At 38.5% G+C, this 24782-nt stretch overlaps 1 protein-coding gene across 1 annotated transcript in view; it reads right to left on the bottom strand.

Annotated features, from left to right (window-relative positions):
• syne1b (spectrin repeat containing, nuclear envelope 1b) overlaps positions 1 to 24782 on the bottom strand; it is a 170857-nt gene that overhangs the window by 1117 nt on the left and 144958 nt on the right. The window contains exons 127-144 of the mRNA XM_086157463.1: positions 24544 to 24702; positions 22432 to 22598; positions 22170 to 22332; positions 20730 to 20917; positions 20498 to 20648; positions 19937 to 20119; positions 18641 to 18778; positions 16226 to 16417; positions 15819 to 16146; positions 12784 to 12852; positions 11955 to 12082; positions 10566 to 10692; positions 10267 to 10478; positions 9270 to 9470; positions 9054 to 9182; positions 7313 to 7525; positions 6201 to 6293; positions 2989 to 3047 (exon numbers count right to left, since the gene is read on the bottom strand). Of these exons, the coding sequence (XP_086013589.1) occupies positions 2989 to 3047; positions 6201 to 6293; positions 7313 to 7525; positions 9054 to 9182; positions 9270 to 9470; positions 10267 to 10478; positions 10566 to 10692; positions 11955 to 12082; positions 12784 to 12852; positions 15819 to 16146; positions 16226 to 16417; positions 18641 to 18778; positions 19937 to 20119; positions 20498 to 20648; positions 20730 to 20917; positions 22170 to 22332; positions 22432 to 22598; positions 24544 to 24702 (2900 nt within the window). The remainder of the gene's footprint in view (positions 1 to 2988; positions 3048 to 6200; positions 6294 to 7312; positions 7526 to 9053; positions 9183 to 9269; positions 9471 to 10266; positions 10479 to 10565; positions 10693 to 11954; positions 12083 to 12783; positions 12853 to 15818; positions 16147 to 16225; positions 16418 to 18640; positions 18779 to 19936; positions 20120 to 20497; positions 20649 to 20729; positions 20918 to 22169; positions 22333 to 22431; positions 22599 to 24543; positions 24703 to 24782) is intronic.

Below are 24782 nucleotides of genomic sequence, written 5' to 3'. Positions count from 1 at the left end.
TTTTTTTATTCCGTTGTCCAGTCTTATCCTTGTTGTCGTTGTTGCTATTTTCTGTCTTATATAAGATAAGATAAGAATAAGATAAGAACAACTTGATTAATCCCGAAGGAAATTGTCGTGCCAGAGTTACAGAAAATATAACAGTAATAAATAATAAAAAGAAAAGGCAGAATTAGAAATAAAATAAACTATAAACTATAAAGTGTCTCAGTGAAACTATAAAGTGTCTTAGTAAACAAGTGATAAAACTATAAGTGTCATAGTAACAAGTGAGGTAAGGAGTGCACAATAGTATGATAAAGGGAAAAATTGTAGTGTAGCTGTTATGAAATGAAATATTGCACAGTTCTGAATATTGCACAGTGAAATTATATCTATATATTCATATTTTCATATTTATATTATTACATTTTTTCTTATATTTATACTCCTATTTATTGAAACCATACTTGTTACGCTGCTGTGACAAAAAGAATTTCCCCTTTGGGGATCAACAAAGATTATCTTATACTCACCATGATGTTATCCCTTTTTTTTTCCTCAAAATATCACATTTTATATGTATAAAGGTTTTGATCCAAAGAGAAGAAAGTAATATTATATATTTGATAATAATGTCACCATTAACGTTCATGGTGATGTTTCCAAAAGGTTTTTCTTAATTGGTTGAACATAAAGTGAATATATCTTCATCCCTCATTTTTGGATGGAGCCGAGAGACTGCTTTTTTGGTATTTTTCATAAAAACAAATCAGAATAATAACGTATAATTTTATCCTCCCATCTTTCTTTGGTTAAATTCCATCTTAAGTACCAGAACAACTTCAATGTCTTTTAGTTAAAAGTTGTTTATTCTTGCAAAATGTCTACCTCATTCTCCCAATATAATTTCCTCCCCTTCTATATGCGGGCCTAATACTTTGTCGCCTTAAATTAAATAATCGCATTACAACTCGGGAAAAAGTCCCTCCTCGACATGAAAAGTCCGGCGAGCGAAACCGGGTGCTTTTGCCTTTTGAGAAATTAAAGTCTGCAGAAATAACCGCCAAATTAAATCACCCAAATCAGATCAAGTCAAGCCGAGCTGTAGTTTTAATTTAATATCTCCATCTCCGCGGGCCTCGCCGTTTTTCGCCGTCGTTTGCTACGACCGCGCGGTTTCTGCAACGCGCCGCGAGTCCAGAGGGCGGAGGTGCGAGCGACCGACGGCGGTCGTCATGCCGACTTCGGGCTGAGCGGAAAAACACGAAACAGGGACGTTCAAACAGTTTTCAAGGCAAACAAACAGATACATTGGAGACTGCATTCCTCTGCGGGAGGGTGTTAGGGCGAGGAAAAAAAAAAGCATGCTGCAAGTGTCGGCGCTTTATTCCGATACTTTTAATCGTAAAGAGGGTTTGGAAAGTGCGGCGTCTCCGTGAAAAATGCAAAGCATGCCGAGAGCGAGAAGACCGGATCGGCGAATACTTTCGCTGAAGAGGTTGTTTTTTTTTTTTTTCTTTTCTTTTTAGGACACTGACCGGCATTGCGATGAATATTAAATTGTGCTCGGTGCAGCGGTCGAAACCTCTGTTAGTTGATTTAAAGGATGTTCGTTCTGCGCTTGAAGAGGCTGAGGAGTCATTTCGGGAGACGCTTTAGGAGTTTGTAAATCTAATTGTCTCAATAAAAAAAAAAAAAAAAAATTAAAATAAATGAATAAATTGATGGTAGTGTGTTTTATCTTTTTAATTCTAAATTTAATGCTATCTTATATTTTATTTATTCTATATATTATATATTATTATGTATATATTTTTTTTATGATATATTGTATTTTATATTTCTTAAGAAAATATGAGCAAATAATCCTGCATTGACCAGAATCGGCAGCGTGACTTTGTGATTTCGTAATAATTTACAGATTATTATTGTATCTTTTGTTTTGCGCATTCGGTACAAACAAACTGCTTTAATCATGACTAAATAATATATAATTTATAATGTTAATTGAGCCTTCCCTAAATATTCTAATGAAAAGTCAAAGTGAATGTTTATTTGATAAATAATTGATAAACGATTGATAACTGTTTCTCTGAAACAAAAAAAAAAAAATCCCCAAAATGCCAAATTGTTAGTTTAAATGTATAACTTATAGTTATGCTACCACTCCCGAACTCCGTTGTCTATTTGGCCTCATTCTGCTTATTTTTTTTTTATTTTGGTTTTATGTTGTCGTTTTGATATTCCATTTTCACCCTTAGTGTTTTCCAATTTTAATCCTTGATAATGTTGTTGTCGTATTCATACTTATTGATACTATAACCGTTACACTGCAGTGACAAAAGAATGACCTTATCTTATAGTCCCCGCCTCCCTCAATAAGAAATTATTGATAATCGATTAAATCAATTTCAAGACTTTTGGGACTTTAAGGGACGCATGGATGCACAGAACATGTCACCAAAAATGCCCCCTTGCCATTTTGAAAAATGGAAACCTGAGAGGCAAGACTCACAGAAGACAGACCGAGGAGGGAGATGGTGGATAGTCAATGAGAGCAGCGGCGGCGGCAGAGAAAGAAGAAAAAACAAAAAACAAAAAAAAAGAAAATGAAAATAATCAAACAGCAGCTTTTGCATTGTTCATTGCAGACATTTACTCGGCTTGGCAATCGGAGAGGGGGGAGGGGGGGAAAAAACAGGAACGTGTGCTCGGTAACAGCGAGGGATTGTTAAAAGATGGGGAAATATCACGGAGGAAACCGCCCTCTTGGTTAGCGACTTTTTAAGCGGACGCTTGGGCTGCCGCTCACCTCATCGGCTAGCCTACGCCGAGCGTCTAGACTGACAGGAGATGATGGAATTCATCGTCGCGTGCCGCCAACGTGGCGCAAAACGAGAGCTTTGGAAAGCTTTTTTACAGCTAAGGGTCTACGAAAACGGGGCGTCCGAGCACGGGATGAGTTCCATCATCTTCTGGGTGGGCTAGAAACCAACAGACAGGTACCTGCGATGTGGACTGCTCACAGAAGGTCCCGGCTGTGACAGACTACATTTGCCCCGTTGCTGTTTTGCAATGAACAGGGGTAGGGGAGGAGGGGTGGGAGTAAAAGAAAGAAAAGTTTCAGTCCAGGCAAATTAAGACAAAGCTACCGATGAAAAGAAATCCCCAAAATGAAGGAAGGGTAGCGATAAAACTAAATGTGACGGCGACAAGAGTCAAAACCTGGCTTTTCAAAGTGCGCGGCGACTTTGAAGGCTTGCGAATGCGACACAAGGGCTGCAATTTGGAGGCTTGTTGAGACGCATTTTGTAATAAACGTCCAAAATGTAATCACTTTTTCCTTTCATTTTGTAATAAACTGCCACATTTTGTAATAAACTGCCGCATTTTGTAATAAACTGCCGCAACGCATTTTGTAATAAATTTTGCCGCATTATGTGATAAGTTATTACATTTTGAGAAGATTATTACAAAATGCACTTGCAACTTTTTTATTCTCTAGGAAATGTAATAACATGGAATTTATAGAATATTCTCTGTTAATGCAACCTTTGAATAGTGCACTGATAGTAATTGCTCAGTACTGCTACTAGGCTAATACAGTGATACTAATAATAGGCCTAGCTTGTACAAAAACTTTAAAGTAAAATACTTTAAAGTAGAATAAAAAATACAATTAACAAAGGAATAAACTATGCTTTACAATTGTTATGACATAATGCACCATGTTATTACATTTCCTAGCGAATAAAAAAGTTGAAAGTGCATTTTGTAATAATCTTCTCAATATGTAATAACTAATTACATAATGCGGCAAAATATATTACAAAATGCGGTGGGGCAGTTTATTACAAAATGCGGCAGTTTATTACAAAATGCGGCAGTTTATTACAAAATGAAATGAAAAAGTTATCATATTCTCGACGTTTATTACAAAATGCACCGTTATTACAAAATGCAGCTCAACAGGGCTTGCAAATGCGACACAAGGGTCGCAATTTGGAGGCTTGTTGAGACGCATTTTGTAATAACGGTGCATTTTGTAATAAACGCCCAAAATGTAATAACTTTTTCATTTCATTTTGTAATAAACTGCCGCATTTTGTAATAAACTGCCGCAACGCATTTTGTAATAAATTTTGCCGCATTATGTGATAAGTTATTACATTTTGAGAAGATTATTACAAAATGCACTTGCAACTTTTTTATTCTCTAGGAAATGTAATAACATGGATTTTATAGAATATTCTCTGTTAATGCAACCTTTGAATAGTGGACTGATAGTAATTGCTAAGTACTGCTACTAGGCTAATACAGTGATACTAATAATAGGCCTAGCTTTTACAAATACTTTAAAGTAAAATAAAATACAATTAAACTTATGCTTTAGAATTGTTATTACATAATGCACCGTGTTATTACATTTCCTAGAAAATAAAAAAGTCGCAAGTGCATTTTGTAATAATCTTCTCAATATGTAATAACTCATTACATAATGCGGCAAAATTTATTACAAAATGCGTTGGGGTAGTTTATTACAAAATGCAGCTTTATTACAAAATGAAATGAAAAAGTTGTTACATTTTGGACGTTTATTACAAAATGCACTGTTATTACAAAATGCGGCTCAACAAGGCTAAAATAAAGCATTTAGAAGCAAATGGCACTTATATGGACTGATAAACTACAAAACAGATTTTATATAAAACACAAGTCACGCCTTCTCTGAATTTCATATAGCCAGTAAGCCTGAAAATAACACAACAGGGATAAGAAAAAAACAAAACAAAAATCAAACAGAGTGATTGGAAGAAAGGAATCGGAAAGATCAGGAGGACAAAAGTTTGGAAGTTTTGGAGGAGATAAGTTGGGAGAACTTGGGAAAAAAAAAAGGGGGGAAAGAAAAGGAAGGAAGTACCGTATTTTCCAGAGTATAAGTCGCACCAGCCAAAAAATACATATAAAAAAAAATAAAAAATAAAAAAAATATGTAAGTTGCACTGGAGTATAAGTCGTATTTTTTTGGGTCGGGAGAAACGTTAATAATATGATCCGGTGTCACGTTGTGCTCGATTAATTCAGCGTCAACTGTCTTACGAATGGTGAGGCTTCCTTCGGCGTCACATCCCGACCCTTTTTCCTCATTTTTCAAAGAACCTGGAGAAAGAATCTAATTTTTTATCCTAATTTTTCCCAATTTTTTTTTCCCCTTTCTCATCGGTTGTCATGTTAGTGGAGGAACAAACAAACGTACTAGCAAATGTTTTGTACTACAAACAAATGTACTAGTAATACTAGCAATGCTTTTATTTTCGTTTCCATTGAAAAATACTTGTAGCATCAATGGTGCTTGCAACATATGGGCGGTCCAGCTCTAATAGGAATTAAATATTATCCTGCGGGCCAAAGATTATCCCATGGATTTGGCGGTCTAAACAGTAACGCATGGTTGTTACAAAAGTAATATCAATAGAATAGAGAATAACAGGCTGAATAGGTGGTATGTTGACGTACCATATTATCAGTTATTAAGATAATTATAGCATAACAAGTTTACCAAGCTCTCCATCTCATTCCAAATCACTAAATCCACTGAATTCTTCATTGTCGGTGGGGTGTCACAACTCCATCAACTCCGATGGAAGCGGCTGGACAATCTCTCTTTTCGCCAGTTCCCTAAATCCAAACTTTTTTTCTGCTGCTTGTTTACCGTTTTCAGCTGCATATTTCGTTACTTGTTATCCGCAGATTTTCTTTTTGGAGGCGTTTGTGTTCAGTCTTTCTCGGTTGCCTTTAAAAATTTTACATTTCTAGTGGTGCAGGAGTAATAGGAGTAGCAGATACTGGCATATAAGCCAAGAAACATGTGAGATGATATATTTTAATATATAAGTCGCACCTGAGTATAAGTCGCAGGATCAGCCAAAAAGTGCGACTTGTAGTCCAAAAAAATACGGTAATTAGAGAGAAAGGATTCCCCCCCAATCTGGTATGGTTACATGATATGCACAGAGTAAAAAAAAGAAAAAAGAAAACTTTGGAATTCAGAGTAAAGTTGGGGTTAAACAAAAGTTGTGGAAGAAAAGGTAGAGAGGTGTGGGGAAAGATTCTGGGATGACAGCAGTGAATCTGGCATTTTATCGGGGCATTTGGGACACTCTGTCTTTTGGGGGTTGGGGCACCAAACAGCGCCAACGGGAAGGTCTGTACGTTACCGATCGCCGTCGACTCGGAGTGCTCCTCCCTGACATGGGGCTGCAGGACCCGGACGTGTCCAACTCATCGGTGGAAGACCAGGATGACAGGTCCTGTTGTTGAACGTTAACAAAGGAAAAGGGAGAGACGGTGAGCTCCGAGGTGAGTTCCCGGCAAAAACTCTTGCCGGGGTCAGATATCCATGTCCGTGGAGGTTCTCCGTCATCCAGGTCATGGCGAATTGTTGTCGAAATCTTCTTGCTTTGGCAACTGGACTTGTATTCCTTCACGTGAAGACGTTTCAGAACTCATCCGAGAGGCTTTTTCAGTTCTAGTGACCCGTGGGGAGTTTCCTGATATAACTGCACTGAGGATTGTGACGACGACTATATTGGAGAGACCAAATAACCTCGGCACAAACAAATGGCTCAGCACAGGAGAGCTTCTCCACTTCAAGACTCCGCAAGTCCACCGACACCCAAAGGACAAGAGCCATTCGTTTGAAGACAGCGATGTCCGTATTCTAGCCGGAGAAGACGGATGGTTCCAGAGAGGAGCCAAAGAAGCCAACTTTGAGCTTCAGGACCCTCCAAACCACCGGGAAAGATCCACCACCAGAACCAGATCCCGGTAAAATCCACATGATCCAGCGGGTTTCACTCCCTTGTTTAGCTTTACCTTTGCACATTTGACGAATGACACCCCTGTTAGCGTGACAACACACTCTTAGACCTAGTTTCTGCAGATCAACTCTCCCATTTATACGACAAGAACCCGGCAAGAACTCCCCACAGGTCAGCAGAACTGAAGAAGCTTCTCGGAAACATCCGAAACGTCTTCAAGTGAAAAAATCGAGTCCAGCAGCCAAGACAGGAGATTTTGACAAGAATCAGGTATCCTTCATTTGTCCAGTAGGGGGCACTGACACCTTCCTCCCGCTAGTTAGCGTAGCATAACTAATGGGTGACAATCAAAATCATGAACTCAAATATGGTCATAACTAAAAAAAATCAAATTTTAGCTTTTGTATATGTATGAACTTCATTGCATGCTTCGACCGATGTCACCCGACGGTCATTCCAGTCACTTCAGGTCAAGCGTTTACTCGTAAGAGTTGGAGCCGAGGACCGACCTGCTGACTGCTAGTGATGTCCAGAATCTTGGCCAGCTCTCTAAGGTCTCGCGTTACTTCCTTCAGCAGCAGTTTGAGGCGGTTCCCGATCACGTGGACCTTCTCCTTGGCCTCCAGGCAGTCGCTGCCCTGAGAGTTGACCAGCAATTGCAGGGACATGTCTTGCAGAGAGGCGACTTTCAGCTGAGAATCCAGCAGCTCCTGGCGGATTTGCTGCGGCGATCGTGAAATTGGGACACATGAATTCAATCAGAAGTTGTTAAATGATTAATTCAGTCCCTGAAATGAATCATCTCACTTTTGGTGGCCATAGTTTACATAAAAAAGTAGAAACCCATGGTTGAACACAGTAAACTAACCATAGTTGTGTGTGTTTCTATTTGTTCAAGAACACAAAAATAATAATTCATGGAAATCCCGTGTAAAGGGAAACCATTACATGCCCTATTTTAAGTTTTTGTTCCAGGTAAAATGTATCTCTTCTCAAAAGTGCGGAGAAAAGTGATGTTTACCCAGTATTTAACATCAAAATAAAATTCTGAATTTAATTTTCACTACAGAAGCGCCACAAAGAGCAAGAATTAACTGCTGATCAGGGCTGTGAGTCTTTCTTATCAATATGGATCATATCATAATCAATATATATTTTACTCCCGCCAACTTGTTGATATTTTACGGGATATATCTATTTTTATCCTTGTTGGTCACTTATTTTTGATTATTTTTGTCATTGCTATTGTCACTGTATATGTTTTTATCCTGGTTGTTGTCCTCCTGTTTTTTTTTTCCCCATTTTGTCCGTTCTTATCCTTGATGATGTTGTTTCCGCAGTCTATTTATTTGTGGATGTCTATTGCTATTTTCTGATTGTCTCTGTATTTATATTTATTGACAGTAATAACTGTTACGCTTCTTCTTCTTCTTCTTCCTTTGGTTTTTCCCTTCAGGGATCGACACAGCGAATCAACTTTATCCATCTAACCCTGTTCCCTGTATCCTCCTCTCTCACTACGTCCTTAAATCTTCTCTTTGGTCTTTGGTCTCTGTGACCTCCAGCTCTGCCTCCTGTCTTTTGGTCATTGGAACAGTTTCTAGTCCATACATCATCGCTGGTCTCACCACTGTCTTGTACACCTTTCCTTTCATTCTGGCCAATAGTCTTCTATCACATAGTACCCCTGACACTTTTCTGATGACCCCAAGTTGACCCCAAGTACCTGAAATCCTCCACGTTCTTGATCTCCACTCCCTGTAGCCTCACCGTTCCACCCAAGTTCCTCTCATTCACGCACATATATTGTGTCTTGCTGCGACTGACTTTCATTCCTCTCCTTTCCAGAGCATACCTTCACCTCTCTAGATTTTCCTCTACCTGTTTTCTGCTCTCACTACAGATCACAATGTCATCTGCAAACATCATGGTCCATGGGGATTCCTGTCTAACCTCATCTGTCACCATTCTGAACATGAAGGGGCTCAAAGCTGATCCCTGATGGAGTCCCACCTCCACCTTGAACTTCTCTGTTACCCCTACAGCACACCGTACTACTGTCTCACAGCGGGCATACATGTCCTGCACCAGTTTAACATACTTCTCTGCCACTCCAGACTTCCTCATACAATACCAGTGCCCCTCTTTCGGCACCCTGTCATATGCTTTTTCTTGGTCTACAAAAACACAGTAATAACTGTTACGCTGTTGTGAAAAAAGAATTTATCTTTTGCGGTTAACTTTCTGTACCGTCAGAGTTTTGTGATGCTCTTGGAGGGTGTCGCTGTCCTGGATTGGGTCAATAGGAACCACTTCATTTCTCCTGCGGTCGATGTTTTCCAACCACAGCAACAAGCCATGGCTGGTGTCATGGAAGTCCTGCCGATCAGACGCGTCGGTTCACATGCATGCAAAGTTAAAAATCCAATTATTGACCCGCACCATCAAAAACGTGTGGACACCTACATGACATTGCATGAGGGCTTCCTGTAAGGACGACCTCCACTCCTCCAGCGAGTTGCTCAGTTTGTCCCAGTGGTTGTTCATATCTTTCAGTTTGGCTTGCAGCTCTCTGGACTCCTCAGAGTCAGAGTGGACAAACTCTGCGCTGCATAGGTTTATGGAGAGGACGATCGCCTTGCGCTTGTCAAAAGCCTTCTGCAGCTCCTGGAAAGGTACAGAACATTACAGTAAGACAAGAAATAGCACATTTTAGCGGTCCCTTAATTTAATTCGTTCAAGAAGTGGGGGATTGGTATCTTTAGGGGCCACAGGTCCATTAGTCACATAAAATTTATCAAAAAAAACGTATACAAAGATGTGAGCAATCTTGAATTTCATAGAATTAAACATTTATTAAAATAATTTGATATATATATATATATATATATATAGATCGTGGCAAACTTGATGGCCTTTTGTGTGTTTTTTTTTCTAATTTTTGAAGAATTAGTGGAAAGTGGTAATACTGTTTTGCTTTTTTTTTGTGGCTAATATGTCGTATTGATCAAAATGTGACTAACCAACTCACTTAAAAATGGAAAACCATCAACTATACCAGGGGGTAAATATAGTTTGCGGGGAGTAATTTGACTTGAAAGGATTATCTTTATAATGAATGTAGGTTTGAAAAATATCTGCACACCTAGAGGGCTCCAAAGCGAAGATTATTTATTTTTATTTTAAATAATATATTTATTTATATATTTAAATTATTTATCAAATTATTTACTCATTTATTTATTTATGTATTTATTTTTCTGTTATTATTTATTTATTTAAATATATTTTTTAAATGTATTTATTTTATTCTAAATTATCTTTGCTGTGTGTTATTTCTTTCAAACCTTTTTTGATCCCTTACTGCGCAGCAAATGTGCGTATTTTTTCCTCTTTTCTCCAACTTTCTCATAATTCATGTGACGATCGAACGTCGTATCCGTCCGTTTCTTTCTTTCCGCACCTTGAGCTTCTTGATCCGGAGCTCGATAGTCTGGATGTCGGTGCTGAGGTCCAGCCTCCGCTGCTGCTCCAGCTCCTCCTCGCTCTCACCAAGCCAAGTCCAGATGTTGTTCAGATCAGAGTTCAGCTGCTGCCACTGCTGCTGGCTCTGCTTCGTACGAATCTCTTTGCTGAGGTCCTGAGCTTGCAGGAGCTCCCAACGCTCGATCACCCCTAAGATGCAGAGAGAGAACAATTCATGCGCCCTTTCTTTAATTTGGGTCGAGACCTCAAGGAAATTTAGTATCGGAAGAGCGCTACCTGATGTTTGTGACTCTGAGCTGCTGGGATCTGCAAGTCCAGACACGGCGTCCTCTTCCTCCTTCAGCTCGAAGCCCATTCTCTTCACCGTGTCGATGCTCCCGCGACACTCGCCCAGCAGTCTCATCTGAAGCACACAGCACCGCCGATTTACAAAAAGATCGTGTCCGAGCGGATTCAGGGAATACCGGGACCAATGTGCGGAAAAAAATTCAGACAATAATACTTTATCTACATTTTATCAAGGCGCCAGTGTCTCCTGAAAATGCACTTCCAATTTGGTTTAAGTGAATACCATAATGTTCAAATGTAAAAGGTCATTTTTAAAAAGATGACATTTTTTTTTTACTTTCATTACTGTTTTTATTCTTTAAATTCTTTCCTTTGCCATTTCTAAAAAATGACTAAAATAAAATACATTTTAATAAGATACCGTGTTTTCTGGACTATTGGGCGCACCTGAATATAAGCCGCACCGGCTAAAAATAACGAAATATGTGTCCATATTTAAGTCGCACTTATCTATAGGCTGCAGGTATCCGTTTTGTAACGTGCGATATTAACATCGAAAGATGATTTTTTTAAAATTTTTTTACTTTTTCCATTTTTGTTCTCTCCATGTAATTACAAGGAAAGAATAAAATAGAAGAAGTAAAAAAAAAAAAAAGTTTCATCTTTTTACATAAATATCTCATGTTACCACATGGACACCTGCAGCTTATAGATAAGTGCGGCATATATATGGACAGATATTTAGTTAATTTTAGCCGGTGCGGCTTATATTCAGGTGCGCCCAATAGTCCAGAAAATACAGTATTTAATTAAAATGAATTTTATTTGAGCTTTTTCATTTTTAGAATGTAATTTTGAATTTGAAGATGGTGGCAATCTGGTAGCATTTAAATAAAATACGTTAAAATATTTAACATTAATTTAATGACGTCCGCAGTGACAGGACGGCATTTTTGATTTCATCATATCAGTTCAGCATTTTAATTCATAATTACAAGGAAAGAATAAAAATAGAAGAAATTAAAAAAAAAGTTTTATCTTTCTATGTAAATATCTCATGTTACAACATGGACACCTGCAGCTTATAGATAAGTGTGGCTTATATATGGACAGATGTTTAGTTATTTTTAGCCGGTGCGGCTTATATTCAGGTGCGCCTAATAGTCAAGAATCATTTCAGTTCAGCTTTATATTTCATAAATACAATAAAAGAATAAAAATAGAGGAAGTAAAAATAAAAAAAAAAAAAAGTATTATCTTTCTATGTAAATATCTCATGTTACAACATGGACCCCTGCAGGCCGCTGACGACACAGCAAAGACTTTTACGGACGTCGGTACGATTGAGATGCGTCGATAACGTGACAAATAACATACGTATCCCATGTAAGAAGCGTCCAGCTCAATGCTGGTGGGAGTGCGACTGCGGCTGCTGTCTGACTGCTGCTGGTGGAAGCGACCGCCATCCAGCGGGTGGGTTTGCGCGTCGGCGGACGCGGCCTCCCCTGTGAACGCAACGTGCGGAAAATAAGTACCATTTGATTTCATTTTTTCCACCGCGTCGGATAAAACGTGTAGGAAACCCCAATCCGAAGAAAGTCTCCGTTCAGACAGGGACGCCGAAGACGTCGGAAGATATTTATCTTACGTTATAAATATCTTTTTAAGCCACCTCTCGCTAACTACTCCTCCGCCCCGTCAACATTTTGGATCGAATTTTAAATTGTGCTACAATCCAACGAGCCTCTGCGTGAACGGAGCTTTTCTTTCGGCAATGAAATCCAAACTCGTTTGTAGTGACGGTGAAAAAAAACATGCTCAGGTGAAAAAGGGTTAAAAAAAAAATAAATAAATAAAAATCACACGTTAAAAACATTCAAATAGGTTATAGCTACACGCCATCCTCACTGCAAGTAAAACAAAATGATACAAGCCGGTTAGAAAAGAGGGTTAGGATGAATTCCATTTCACTTCTGCTGGAAATAAACAAATACAGCAGTTGGGATTTGCAAGCGTAAAAATGGAATTGACCCAAATCCCGAGTGTTAGAAAGTGCAGCTGTCGGTTACGGTGTGTTCCCCAAAGAGAGGAAATCAATGGAAATTAAAGTCCAAGCCAGTGGCTAAAAGTGGAGTTATCTGTGAAAGTGCGTTAGTTGTTTCTGGCCCCGAGCACTTTGCCATGCTGGGGGTTTGATGTTGCCTACCAGCGGAGGACCTCAGTGTTTGTTCTGTTAGTTTAACAAAGGCCTCAGCGCTCTCTGGGATCACTACATCTGGAAGAAACATTATACATCACAAACAATCAGTATTGACTGGGTAGCTGTGAGAAAATCTGGATTTTTTTTTTTTTTTTTTTTCTTCATGGCAGGCAGCGAGAAATTGCTGGATTTTATTCAATGTGTCAAAGTAAGTTAATCCCTTGGGGGGGGGGGGAGAAAAAAAATTCAAATTTTGAAAAGGGGTGAAAATTTTTCAGTCAAACACCAAATAGCTTAATGGAAAAAAAATAAATTACTTTTTTTTTTTTTTTTTTTTTTGGTTTTAGATGTTCTAGATCAAACTCTTTTTGGTCCGGGGGCCACATACGACTTAATTTGATGTTAAGGAGGCCGGACCGGTAAAATCATTATCTAGAAGTGACACAAAGTCCAAGTTTTTCCTTTGTTTTAGTGTAAAGGAGGTCAACGGGTAAATTATAAAAATCCATATATGTGTAGAACTGTTCCTCTAAAAAATACATGTCGAATTAATATTAAAAATGAACATTAAAAATGAATTGGTGAAATTACACTCTAGAAATATTGTTGAGTTAAAAGGGAAAATCTTGTCACGGTGGGAAAATTTGCCATTTGAATTTATCAGAATATCAATTTGTAGCATGTATAAGAGGAGGTATAATGTTTACAAGGTTATTCTAATTATTAAATCAATCATTTGAATTTTACCCGTTTTTTTTTTTTTTGGCTATCATTTTTGTGGTTTTCATAGAAATAAGAAAAGATCGTTTTAACATTGTCACTGGGTGTTTTTTCATCAAAATAAATAATTTTGTTTCCAAATTTGGAAGCCAAAAAATACATTGCAACGTTAATGCTTCATTTTTCTCCTTGCCCGAAACCCACTGTGTAAAACCCCGAGATGCATGTGAGAAACATGTGATTTTGTGTCTGCAGGTAAAGAATATTGTTTTCATAATGTGGCGTTAAAAGCGATAGGGGAAATTAACACTTCAGTCGGGATGTGAAAACACCCGTCACGTTGCCCTTCATGTATTTTACAAACCCTCATTTTTAGGACTTTCCTCTACTAAATAATTGGTCAATAATGCTAAATAATAATAGTAAAAATCTCAAACTCACTCTTGTTGGGTCAGAATACAACTTCATACTTTTTTTTTTTTTTTTTTTTGGCAGAAGCCCTGACATATTTTTGGACTCATAACAGATAAAGTAATAAAAGTACTCATAAGTAATAAAAAGTACATTATAAGTACACTATGTTCCTTGTGAACCAGACGTTTAATCATAATTACATTTGTGTGATGATCTTGGTTGTTGTTTTTTCAATGTTTTCAATTTTGATTAGATTTTAAAAACACAGCCATAAACCAAAATTTTATGACGATAAATAAATTATATATACTGCTCAAAATAAGAAAAATGACAAACTGGGTTTTGCACGCAGATTGTGCTATATTTTTTTATACACTGCTCCAAAAAATAAAAGGGTAAACAACACAATGTAACTTCAAGTCAATCACACTTTTGTGAAATCAAACTGTCCACCGATTCATTTTGACTTGTTTTAAGGACATTAAATCAAAGTTGGATCAGCCTGTTGCATGTTTTCTTAATAATATTTGGAGTGCGACTCCAAATCCAGACCTCCATTGGTTCATACATTTGATTTCCGTTGATCATTTTTATGTGGTTTGGTGTCAGCATATTCAACTCTGTCAAGAACAAAGTATAAGAATATTTCACATTTCGATATTTCATAGTGCTCCCTTTATTTTTTTGAGCAGTGTCTATTAAGAAATATAGCAGAAGTCTGGTGTGGCAGAGAAGTATGTTAAACTGGTGCAGGACATGTATGCTCGCTGTGAGACAGTGGTACGGTGTGCTGTAGGGGTAACAGATAAGTTCAAGGTGGAGGTGGGACTCCATCAGAGATCAGCTCTGAGCCCCTTTTCCTCGCAATGGTGATGGACAGGCTGACAGATGTGCTTTGACAGGAATCCCCATGGACCATGATGTTTGCAGATGACATTGTGATGTGTAGTGAGAGTAGAAAACAGGTAGAGGAAAATCTAGAGAGGTGGAGGTATGCTCTGGAAAGGAGAGGAATTAAGGTTAGTCGTAGCAAGACAGAATATGTGTGTGTGAACGAGAGGAACTCGGTTGGAACGGTGAGGCTACAGGGAGTGGAGATCAAGAAGCTGGAGGATTTCAGGTACTTGGGGTCAACAGTCCAGAGCAACGGAGAGTGCGGAAAAGAGGTGAAGAGACAAGTTCAAGCAGGTTGGAATGGGTGGAGACAAGTGTCAGGGGTACGAAGAGATAGAAGACTTTCAGCCAGAATAAAAGGAAAGGTGTACAAGACAGTGGTGAGACCAGCGATGATGTTTGGACTAGAAACTGTTCCAATGACCAAAAGACAGCAGGCAGAACTAGAGGTTGCAGAGATGAAGATGTTGAGGTTCTCTTTGGGAGTGACCAGGATGGAGAGGATCAGGAATGAGGCTATCAGAGGAATAGCACATGTTAGATGTTTTGGAGAGAAGGTCAGAGAAGCCAGACTGATATGGTTCAGTCATGTACAGAGGAGGGATAGTGAATATATTGGTAGACGGACGCTGGAATTGGAGCTGCCAGGCAAGAGGTCTGGAGGAAGACCAAAGAGAAGATTTATGGACGTCGTGAGAGAGGATATGAAGGTAGTTGGTGTGAGAGAGGAGGATCCAGAGAATAGGGTTAGATGGAGAGAGTTGATTCGCTATGGCGACCCCTGAAGGGAAAAGCCGAAAGACGAAGAAGATATCAAAAAATACAGCACAACTTGGGTGCAAAACCCAGTTAGTCATTATTTTTCTAACCCCTTCATACGAAAAAAAAATGGACACCGAACCTTTTGTAATTCATCGTATTCCGAGGATTCAAAAAGGGCGACTCAAAAGCCTCGTTCTTTAAACCGACGTTTTCCAACGTCAACATTAAGCGGAGTGCGTTCGGATACCGACCCGACAAGGCGGATGCAGGGCGTTGGAGAAAGTCTCCCTCCTCGCTTTGCTGCTCTCTCAGAGCCCTGCTGGCGCTCTCCAGGCCGCGGCTCAGATCGTAGTCATGGTCCCACTCCAGGGGAATGGAGTCGACGCTGGCCGGCGTGTCCCTGCCTGAACGCTCCGTCCTCAGCTGGGCGGCCAGAGAGGCCGAGCGTCCGGAGGAAGGCAGGGGCGACAGGAAGCCGTCGCCCAGACGCTCGCTCCACGGCAGGCCGGACAAGTCGCCGTGTTCGTCCAGCTCCAGCTCGCGGTCCGAGAAGGACACCTCGGTGTCGTCGTCCGCGAGCTGCAGAAAAAGACGTTTTTATGGAAGCTTTCAGAACGCGATTCATCTGTCGGTTAAATCTTTTTTTTAGATCTCTTACGGGAAGGCGAATGAGCTTCTTGTAGTAGCGCTCGACTCGACCAAACACCTCCTGGCAGTAGCGCTGGAGCTCCTCGAGCTCCTCCTCAATGACGGCAGCGTCCAGCGGCTCGCTCTTCTCGATCAGAGCCTCTCCCTGGTGGAAGATGTGCTCGATCTTGGCCGTCGTCAAGGAAATCTCCTGCTGAAATGACTGGAGGAGGACGGGAGAGTGAATGTGAATGCACAAAACTGCTTAATCGTCATCGAAGATCTCTTGACGCTCTGGACGGTAGTCACAAAATATTTTTTGGACGCGTCTAAAAGAGTAGAATAAAGTAGATCGTGGAGCGATGAACTTACTTTTCTATGAGCCTGTTGACAAAACAAGAAGGAGATCAACAGATCCTTCTGCTCCAACCAGACCCGGAAAACGACTGCGAGAGCTCTAAATTCATATTTATTGTTTCCCAATTGTGTTCAGATTTTATTTTACTTTATTTTAATTTATTTCATTTTGTTATTTTTTTTTTAATTTCATTTTATTTTATTTATTTTATTTTTTTGGAATTATAACTGTTACGCTGCTGTGAAATAGGAATTCCTGATATATATTTTATTTTAATTATTTTTAATCAATTTCCTTTTATTTCATTTTGTTTCATTTTATTTTATTTCATTTTGTTTTATTTTCTTGGAATTATAACTGTTTCACTGCTGTGAAAAAGGAACTCCTAATATATCTTTTCTTCTATGCATCCAAATTGTGTTCAGATTTTATTTCATTTTGTTTTATCTTTATTTATTTCATTTTTATATTAATTTATTTCATTTTATTTTGTCTAATTTTTTCATTTCATTTTATTGTATTTTCTTTCATTTTATTTCATTTATTTTTTTTGGAATTATAACTTACGCTGCTGAGAAAAAGGAATTCCTAATATATCTTTTCTTCTATGGTTCCCAATTGTGTTCAGATTTTATTTTATTTTATTTATTTCATTTTATCTTAATTTATTTCATTTTATTTTGTTTCATTTTCATTTGATTTGATTCTATATCTTTTCGGAATTATACCTGTTACGCTGATGTGAAAAAGGAATTCCTAATATATCTTTTCTTCTATAGATCCCAATTGTATTCAGATTTTATTTTATTTCATTTTGTTTTGTTTCTTTTTTCATTTGATTTAATTTTATTTGATTTTATTTTATATGTTTTGGAAACATAACTGTTAAGCTGCTGTGAAAAAAGAATTCCTAATATATCTTTTCTTCTATGGATCCCAATTGTGTTCAGATTTTATCTTATTTCCTGTTATTTTTATTTATTTCATTTTATTTTATTTTGTTTCTTTTTTTTCATTTGATTTTATTTCATTTTATTTTATATCATTACATTTTATACTTTATTGGAATTATAACTGTTATGCTGATGTGAAAAAGGAATTCCTAATATATCTTTTCTTCTATAGATCCCAATTGTGTTCAGATTTTATTTTGTTTCATTTTGTTTTTATTCATGTCATTTTATTGTGTTTCTTTCTTTCATTTGATTTAATTTTATTTGATTTTATTTTATATGTTTTGGAAATATAACTGTTAAGCTGCTGTGAAAAAAGAATTCCTAATATATCTTTTCTTCTATGGATCCCAATTGTGTTCAGATTTTATCTTATTTCATTTTATTTTTATTTATTTCATTTTATTTTATTTTGTTTCTTTTTTTTCATTTGATTTTATTTCATTTTATTTTATATCATTACATTTTATACTTTATTGGAATTATACCTGTTACGCTGATGCGAAAAAGGAATTCCTAATATATCTTTTCTTCTATAGATCCCAATTGTGTTCAGATTTTATTTTATTTCATTTTGTTTTTATTCATGTCATTTTATTTTGTTTCTTTTTTCATTTGATTTAATTTTATTTGATTTTATTTTATATGTTTTGGAAATATAACTGTTAAGCTGCTGTGAAAAAAGAATTCCTAATATATCTTTTCTTCTATGGATCCCAATTGTGTTCAGATTTTATCTTATTTCCTTTTATTTTTATTTATTTCATTTTATTTTATTTTGTTTCTTTTTTTTCATTTGATTTTATTTCATTTTATTTTATATCATTACATTTTATACTTTATTGGAATTATACCTGTTACGCTGATGCGAAAAAGGAATTCCTAATATATCTTTTCTTCTATAGATCCCAATTGTGTTCAGATTTTATTTTATTTCATTTTGTTTTTATTCATGTCATTTTATTTTGTTTCTTTTTTCATTTGATTTAATTTTATTTTATTTTATTTTATATGTTTATATGTCATTTCATTTTATTTTATTTCATTATATTTTATACTTTATTGGAATTATACCTGTCACGCCGCTGTGAAAAATCCTAATATATCTTTTCTTGTGTGGAACCGGTGCTCTCACCCTGAGCTGCTTGATTTTGGCCTGAATGTCGCACTCGGAGAAATGCTCGATGTTGGTCAGCTGCAGGTCCATCTCCGTCAGCCACACCAGGATTCCGTCCCTCGCCGTCTCAAACTCTTCCCGCTGACTGATAAAGTGCTGCATGTTTGCAGGAAGAGACGTAAGCGTTAGCGCTCATCATCGCCGGAAGATGTTTCACCCCGGTTTTCTTCGGTTGCCACGACGAGAAGATTTAGATATTGCATTGAATAAAGGCCGAATTAAAAAAGAAAAAAAAAAAAAACGGAATAAACCATTTTACCTTTTCAAATCATGAAAAGTCAAGGAAGCCCATTGTTAAGTGAGAAAAGTCGAAAAACGACAAAGAAGTCATTGGTCAAATCACTTATGAGGCACAAATAAAGCAGTAAAATAAGTCAATCATTTCAATTATTTGATTGAAAATTTAATAACTAAAATAAACTACATTTGAATTAAATTAATTTTAATTTATTCATTCGTTTATTTTAATTTAATTAAAAATCTACACAGAAATATATCTTTTTTTCTTTTAATTAAATACATACCAGTAACATCCACAAATACACTTATAAAGAGCGACAAAAATATTTGAACACGTTTTATTTAGATGTTACAAGAACGCCATAATCTTCAAATTTGAAAACTAAAATAATCTAAATTTTAATTAAATTAATTTTAATCTATTCATTTATTTATTTACTTTAATTAAATTTGATTGAAAACTATACAGATTTTTTTTTTCTTTTAATTAAATACAACCCAGTAATATCCATAAATACGCGTATAAAGAGCGACAAAAATATTTGAACGCGTTTTATTTAGATGTTACGAGAGCGCCATAATCTTCAAATTTAAAAACTAAAATAAAATACATTTTAATTAAATTCATTTTAATCTATTCATTTATTTATTTATTTTAATTAAATTTGATTAAAAACTATACAGATTTTTTTTTTCTTTTAATTAAATACAACCGAGTAATATCCACAAATATGCTTATAAAGACCGACAAAAATATTTGAACACGTTTTATTTAGATGTTACAAGAGCGCCATAATCTTCAAATTTAAAAACTAAAATAAAACACATTTTAATTAAATACTTGTGAATTATTTTCAAAAGCCACAGGGAGCCATAGGCGGGTTGCCAACCCCTGGTTTAGATGCACAGTTTATTATATCGCTGTGTGGCGTTTATGCCATCTCGCGTACCTTTGCTTCTCGAGGGACAAATAAAACGTTTCTGAATCTGATTAACGTCTAAATCCGACTGCACCTTTAGCCTGCGGAGGATGGACGCCACCCTCTTCTGCAGATTGTCCCATCGCTGATTGGCGGTGTTGGCCATCTCTCTCAGACGGCACGACGAGTCGGTGCGGTTTTCTCGAGCCAGGCGCCGATATTGCTTGTTTATTAGCTCCAGCTGGGTCAGGCTCTCGTGGACTTGTCTCTGGAAGGCCTGCAAATACATGGATGTTTTTCTGGTAAAGTTCTGTCATCTTTGTGTTTTAGCTGATTAGCATCGGCTAAAGTCACCACAGTTCACCATAGAGTCTTATAATCAGGTGCGCCCTATAATCAGGTGCGCCTTATGTGTGTGTTAAATACAGTAATGGCACACATAACTGAGACTACACCTTTTAACGGTGCACGTGAAAAAACGGTAGACAAACGCCAAGGATAGAAGACCAAACAGAGTTATTGAACCAGTGAATGATTGGAATAAAGTTCGTCAAACGGACTATTTTGTATCGCTTTGCTTTATCATGCGCCAAATAACACGGCGCGCCTTTTGTTTGAAAACTGCCCCGTCCATTGATATTGCGCCTTACGGTACCTCGAATTTTTTCAGTTCCTCCTTTGCCACCGTGTACAGAACACCAGAGGAGTTGGGCAGAGCAGCGGTCTTCTCTGAAGTGGCCAGCCACTCCTCAAACCGGGAATAGTCATCTAGGAATTTCTGCCACAAACGCCAGGTCTCCTCGATCCTAAAAAAAAAACAAAAAACATATAGAGTTCTTCGTCTCCGCAATCGTCTGATCCGCAATTAGTATTTGCGTTGGTCGTACTTTATTCTCCTCTCCATGGACAAGGCGCAGATGCTCCTCCAGCGGCGATCAAGGCTTCGAGTCGCCTGCTGGATGGAGTCGCACTCTGCATCGGTGGCGCAGGCGTCGCAGTCGTGCAGAAGCACCTCGCACAGGTTGAGCACCGAAGCCACTCCAGTGCTGTGTTTCTCTATATCGCGCTGCAGCTCCTGACCGGCGAAACAGAGGGAACGAGGACCGACCGATGACGGATACGTTCATGCGTCCCATTTGTTGATTTTCCCTCGAAATAGCCATTTTCCGAAAAAATAATAATTGGCTGGACAAAAAGGATGAAAAAGAGTCTAAAGAATGGATTACCAGAATTAAAAGGAACTAAAGTGACCTTGTCAAGAAGGAAAAGATTGGATAAAACCACAATATGTCTAAGCCGGCATCACTTGATTTTTAAGAAGAGCTTTCTTTTGGCAACTTTAGATTTCTGCTGTATTTTTCCTGTGAGCTGGTCCTTTTGGGAAAACAATCGATTGATTTTTTTTTACGTACCGTATCTTTTGCATTACAAGGTGCACTTAAAATGTCATTTTCTTGGTGCGCCTCATATATGAATTCTTGTTGTGCTTACTGACATCTGACCAATTTTATGTGGTCCACTACGCTCAAACATCTACCAAAATATTTTAGTGGACCGTTCCCACCCGACACAGGGACGTTGTATTAAAATCGGCCCTTGTTTGAATCGGACTGCACCTGTAGCCTGAGGTTGCGACGTGAGTCAACGTTAGATTGTGGGGGACACTAAGGGGCGTGGCCTCTCACCCCACGAATAAAGAATTAAAGTTAGAACTGGCTTTCGTCTTTGCAATCCTTCCTTCTCAAGCCACATTGGTGACCCCAACGTGATAGCGAACGCGACTATAGCATTTTTGACCCTGCTTTTGACGACGCGTCGTCCTTTACGAATGCCAAGCCAGACCTACAACAACAACTCACACGGTGAATTTCCAGGGGCGAATACATCCCCTGGAAGTTCACGATGTGAGTTGTGAGTTGCTACAAGATAAACAAATTGTATAGTCCCAACCTCACACTAACTTTAGGTGTCTGCTATCCCAGGCAACGATAAACCAATCAGAGAGCAGTACATGGTATGCTTAACTCCGCCACTTTTTATAATAGCAGTGCTTAATGTGCTTTGACAGATTACTGTATGAACGTACCAATGCACCAATGAATCAATGGTATGGATGTACTGTGGCAAGTAAAGAAGACCAAACAGAGTTTCCAAGGAAATAAAGTTTGTGTGAACTGGCAGTTTTGTTTGGCTTTATATACCGTATGTTTTATTATGCGCCTTATAACGCGGTGCGCCTTATAGATGAAAATAAACCCATTCATTGAAATGGTGCCTTAAAATGCTTTGCACCTTATGGTTCCCCAAAATACAGAAACCTGTGTTACCTGCTGGAGGTCGAGCTTCCTCTGAATGTCCTGGAAGTCACAGGAGTCGTAGGCGATGGGTTGGGAAAGCTGGGTTTCAATGTGGGCCAACCAGGAGCGCAGACTGCTCATGTTCTTGTCCAGCTGCTGCACGGCGACCAGCGTCTCTTTCAGTTTCTTAACTCTGTAAGACACGTATCCGACCCAATGGTGGATTGTTTTTTTATTTTTCCAAAAATGCACTGGGACAACATGACGAGATGCCGCTGTGTTTGCGTGTTACCTTGCTCCGATAAGATCTAGGAGGTGCTGCCAGCGGTCACTGACTTTGTTGAGCTTTTGCTCGATTTCTGCGGCCTTGCTCGGGTGACTGGCCCTGGCCAGGCGCTCGCCTTGCTGGTGCAGCTGCCGCTTATTCTCCTCAGTCACAATGATCTCCTCCTGGTAGTCCTGAAGCCAGGATACAGTGCAAACAGTGACTATGAGTAACAAAGATCCATCAAACGGTCACAACCGTGGATGGAAATCGATTTTATCTCACAACAAGGGATGGTCTTGTCTTTAAATGACTTGTATTCTTCCCTTCCTTTTGGTTGACCACCACAGCAAGGGGTCCACTTCCATCTAACCCAAATGTATGCATCCTCTTCTTTCACGCCAACTAACTTTGGGTCCTTTTTCACTCCACAGTTCTACTCTAGATCACATTTATTCTGCCTTGCTGTGCCTCAACCTTCATTCTTCTCTTTTCCAGGGGCACACCTCCACCTCTCTAGATTTCCCTTCACATGCTCCCAGTGCAATGTATCATTCATTTCATATTTAAAATGGAAACATTCATCATTTTATACTGCGATAGTAATGTGCTACTATGAGATAGACGACTCTCAGCCAGAATGAAAGGAAAGGCGGACAAGACAGTGGCGAGACCAGCGATGCTGACATCATCTTTGCTTGGTGTCAAAGGGATTTCAAGGGCCACATTGTCCCCAAATTTAATTAATCTTTAGATTTAGAGAGACTTGACAAGGTACAGTTCAAGAAAAGGCCCTAAAATTATTTTCTGAAAAAGGTTTTTGCGAGATCAAGAAGTTGGAGGATTTCAAGTATGTAGGGTCAACAGTCCAGAGCAACAGAGAGTGTGGAAAAGAGGTATAGAAATGGGTTCACTCAGGTTGGAATGGAGATGAAGATGTTGAGGTTCTCTTTGGGAGTGACCAGGATGGAGAGGATCAGGAATGAGGCCATCAGAGGAACAGCACATGTTAGATGTTTTGGAGAGAAGCTCAGAGAAGCCAGACTGAGATGGTTGGGTCATGGACAGAAGAGGCTACTTTTTTGTAGCCACGGCACATATTTTACATTAGAAAAATCACACGGCACACCACCAAATAAATATGTCCAAAACATTTTTTAACAAATTAGAATGAAACCATAGTTTCAATTTACTTAGTGTGATATCTAATATATCTAATATCTGTAGATTCGTCAAGTTGCAATGCAAATTTTCCACTGATGTGCAACTTTTCCAGAACACTTTTTTCAATGTCTGAAGACATGTCATCAATATGTCTGAAAATGGTATTATTTGAGAGAACTGGCTATTTCTTTATCAACGCCAGAGCCGAGCTTTTCTTCTCCGATGATTTTGCCGGCAGGTAGTATTAATGTTTTGCTACGATGTGCGGCTGTTTTGATTTTAGAGACGAGTTCAGCAACTTTATAGCAGCTTTCACTGCTTTCTCACTCGTCTTGGTAGTTTTCAACAACGCTGCCTGTTTGTTTACGCAGATACAAGTACTTTTTATTTTAAAAATGTATCACGCAAAGCGTCACTAATCCCTCTGATACACAGATGCACAGGTTAATTCACTACCCGTTGCCATGGAATGGACACGCTGCCCACATAGACATAGGAAGACACATTATTTGCGTTGGATAAATAAGTTTCGGACCAATCAGGTGAAAGTGGGCATTTTTCCACAGCACCTGATGATCTCTCACGGCACAGTGGTTGGGAAACACTGGTCTAGAGGAAGACCAAAGAGAAGATTGATGAAGAGGGCTAGATGGAGAAGCTTGATTTGCTGTGGAAAGGAAAAGCCCGAAGGAAACAGGGTAGTTCATGGTATGCAGCAATACATTTGGTTTGCAAAAAAACTCACTTAAAAATCTTGCAAAATTTAGCTAAAACAATCTCAAATCAACAAGCTTACCATTTAGAAGGTCAGCTGAGCTGCGCTGGATTTCAAATGAACGTTGAATCGAGGACACCGACACTGTCTGCTCGACTTCCTGCCTCCCGAGTGTCAAGACTTGTATTGCCAATGCCACCAAAATATTTAGCACATAAACCTGACTGAAAGCGCGATATTTCCTGTTACGTCCTGTTCACCTTGCGGAGCTTCTCGATCATGTCCTCGATGCTGATGTCTCCATTCTGGGACACTTTGCTCTCCATGTTGGTGAGCCACTCGCAGAGCTCCTTGTACTTGTCGCTGAAGACCGTCCACTCGTTGAGCTTCTCGCTCACCTGCTGCCCACGCAGCGACAGCTGAAGAGGAAGGACGGCGCATTGTTAGCGGCACATCGAGGCACGGCGGCTTGCGCAACAGAAAAGAAAAGAAATGGAAA

Source organism: Fistularia commersonii, chromosome 1 (genome assembly GCF_037954325.1).
Source record: "Fistularia commersonii isolate RoL2024-O1a breed Wild chromosome 1, RoL_Fcom_v1.0, whole genome shotgun sequence".
In the NCBI taxonomy this organism is placed as follows: Eukaryota; Metazoa; Chordata; class Actinopteri; order Syngnathiformes; family Fistulariidae; genus Fistularia; species Fistularia commersonii.
This window is presented reverse-complemented; position numbering and strand designations above follow the sequence as displayed.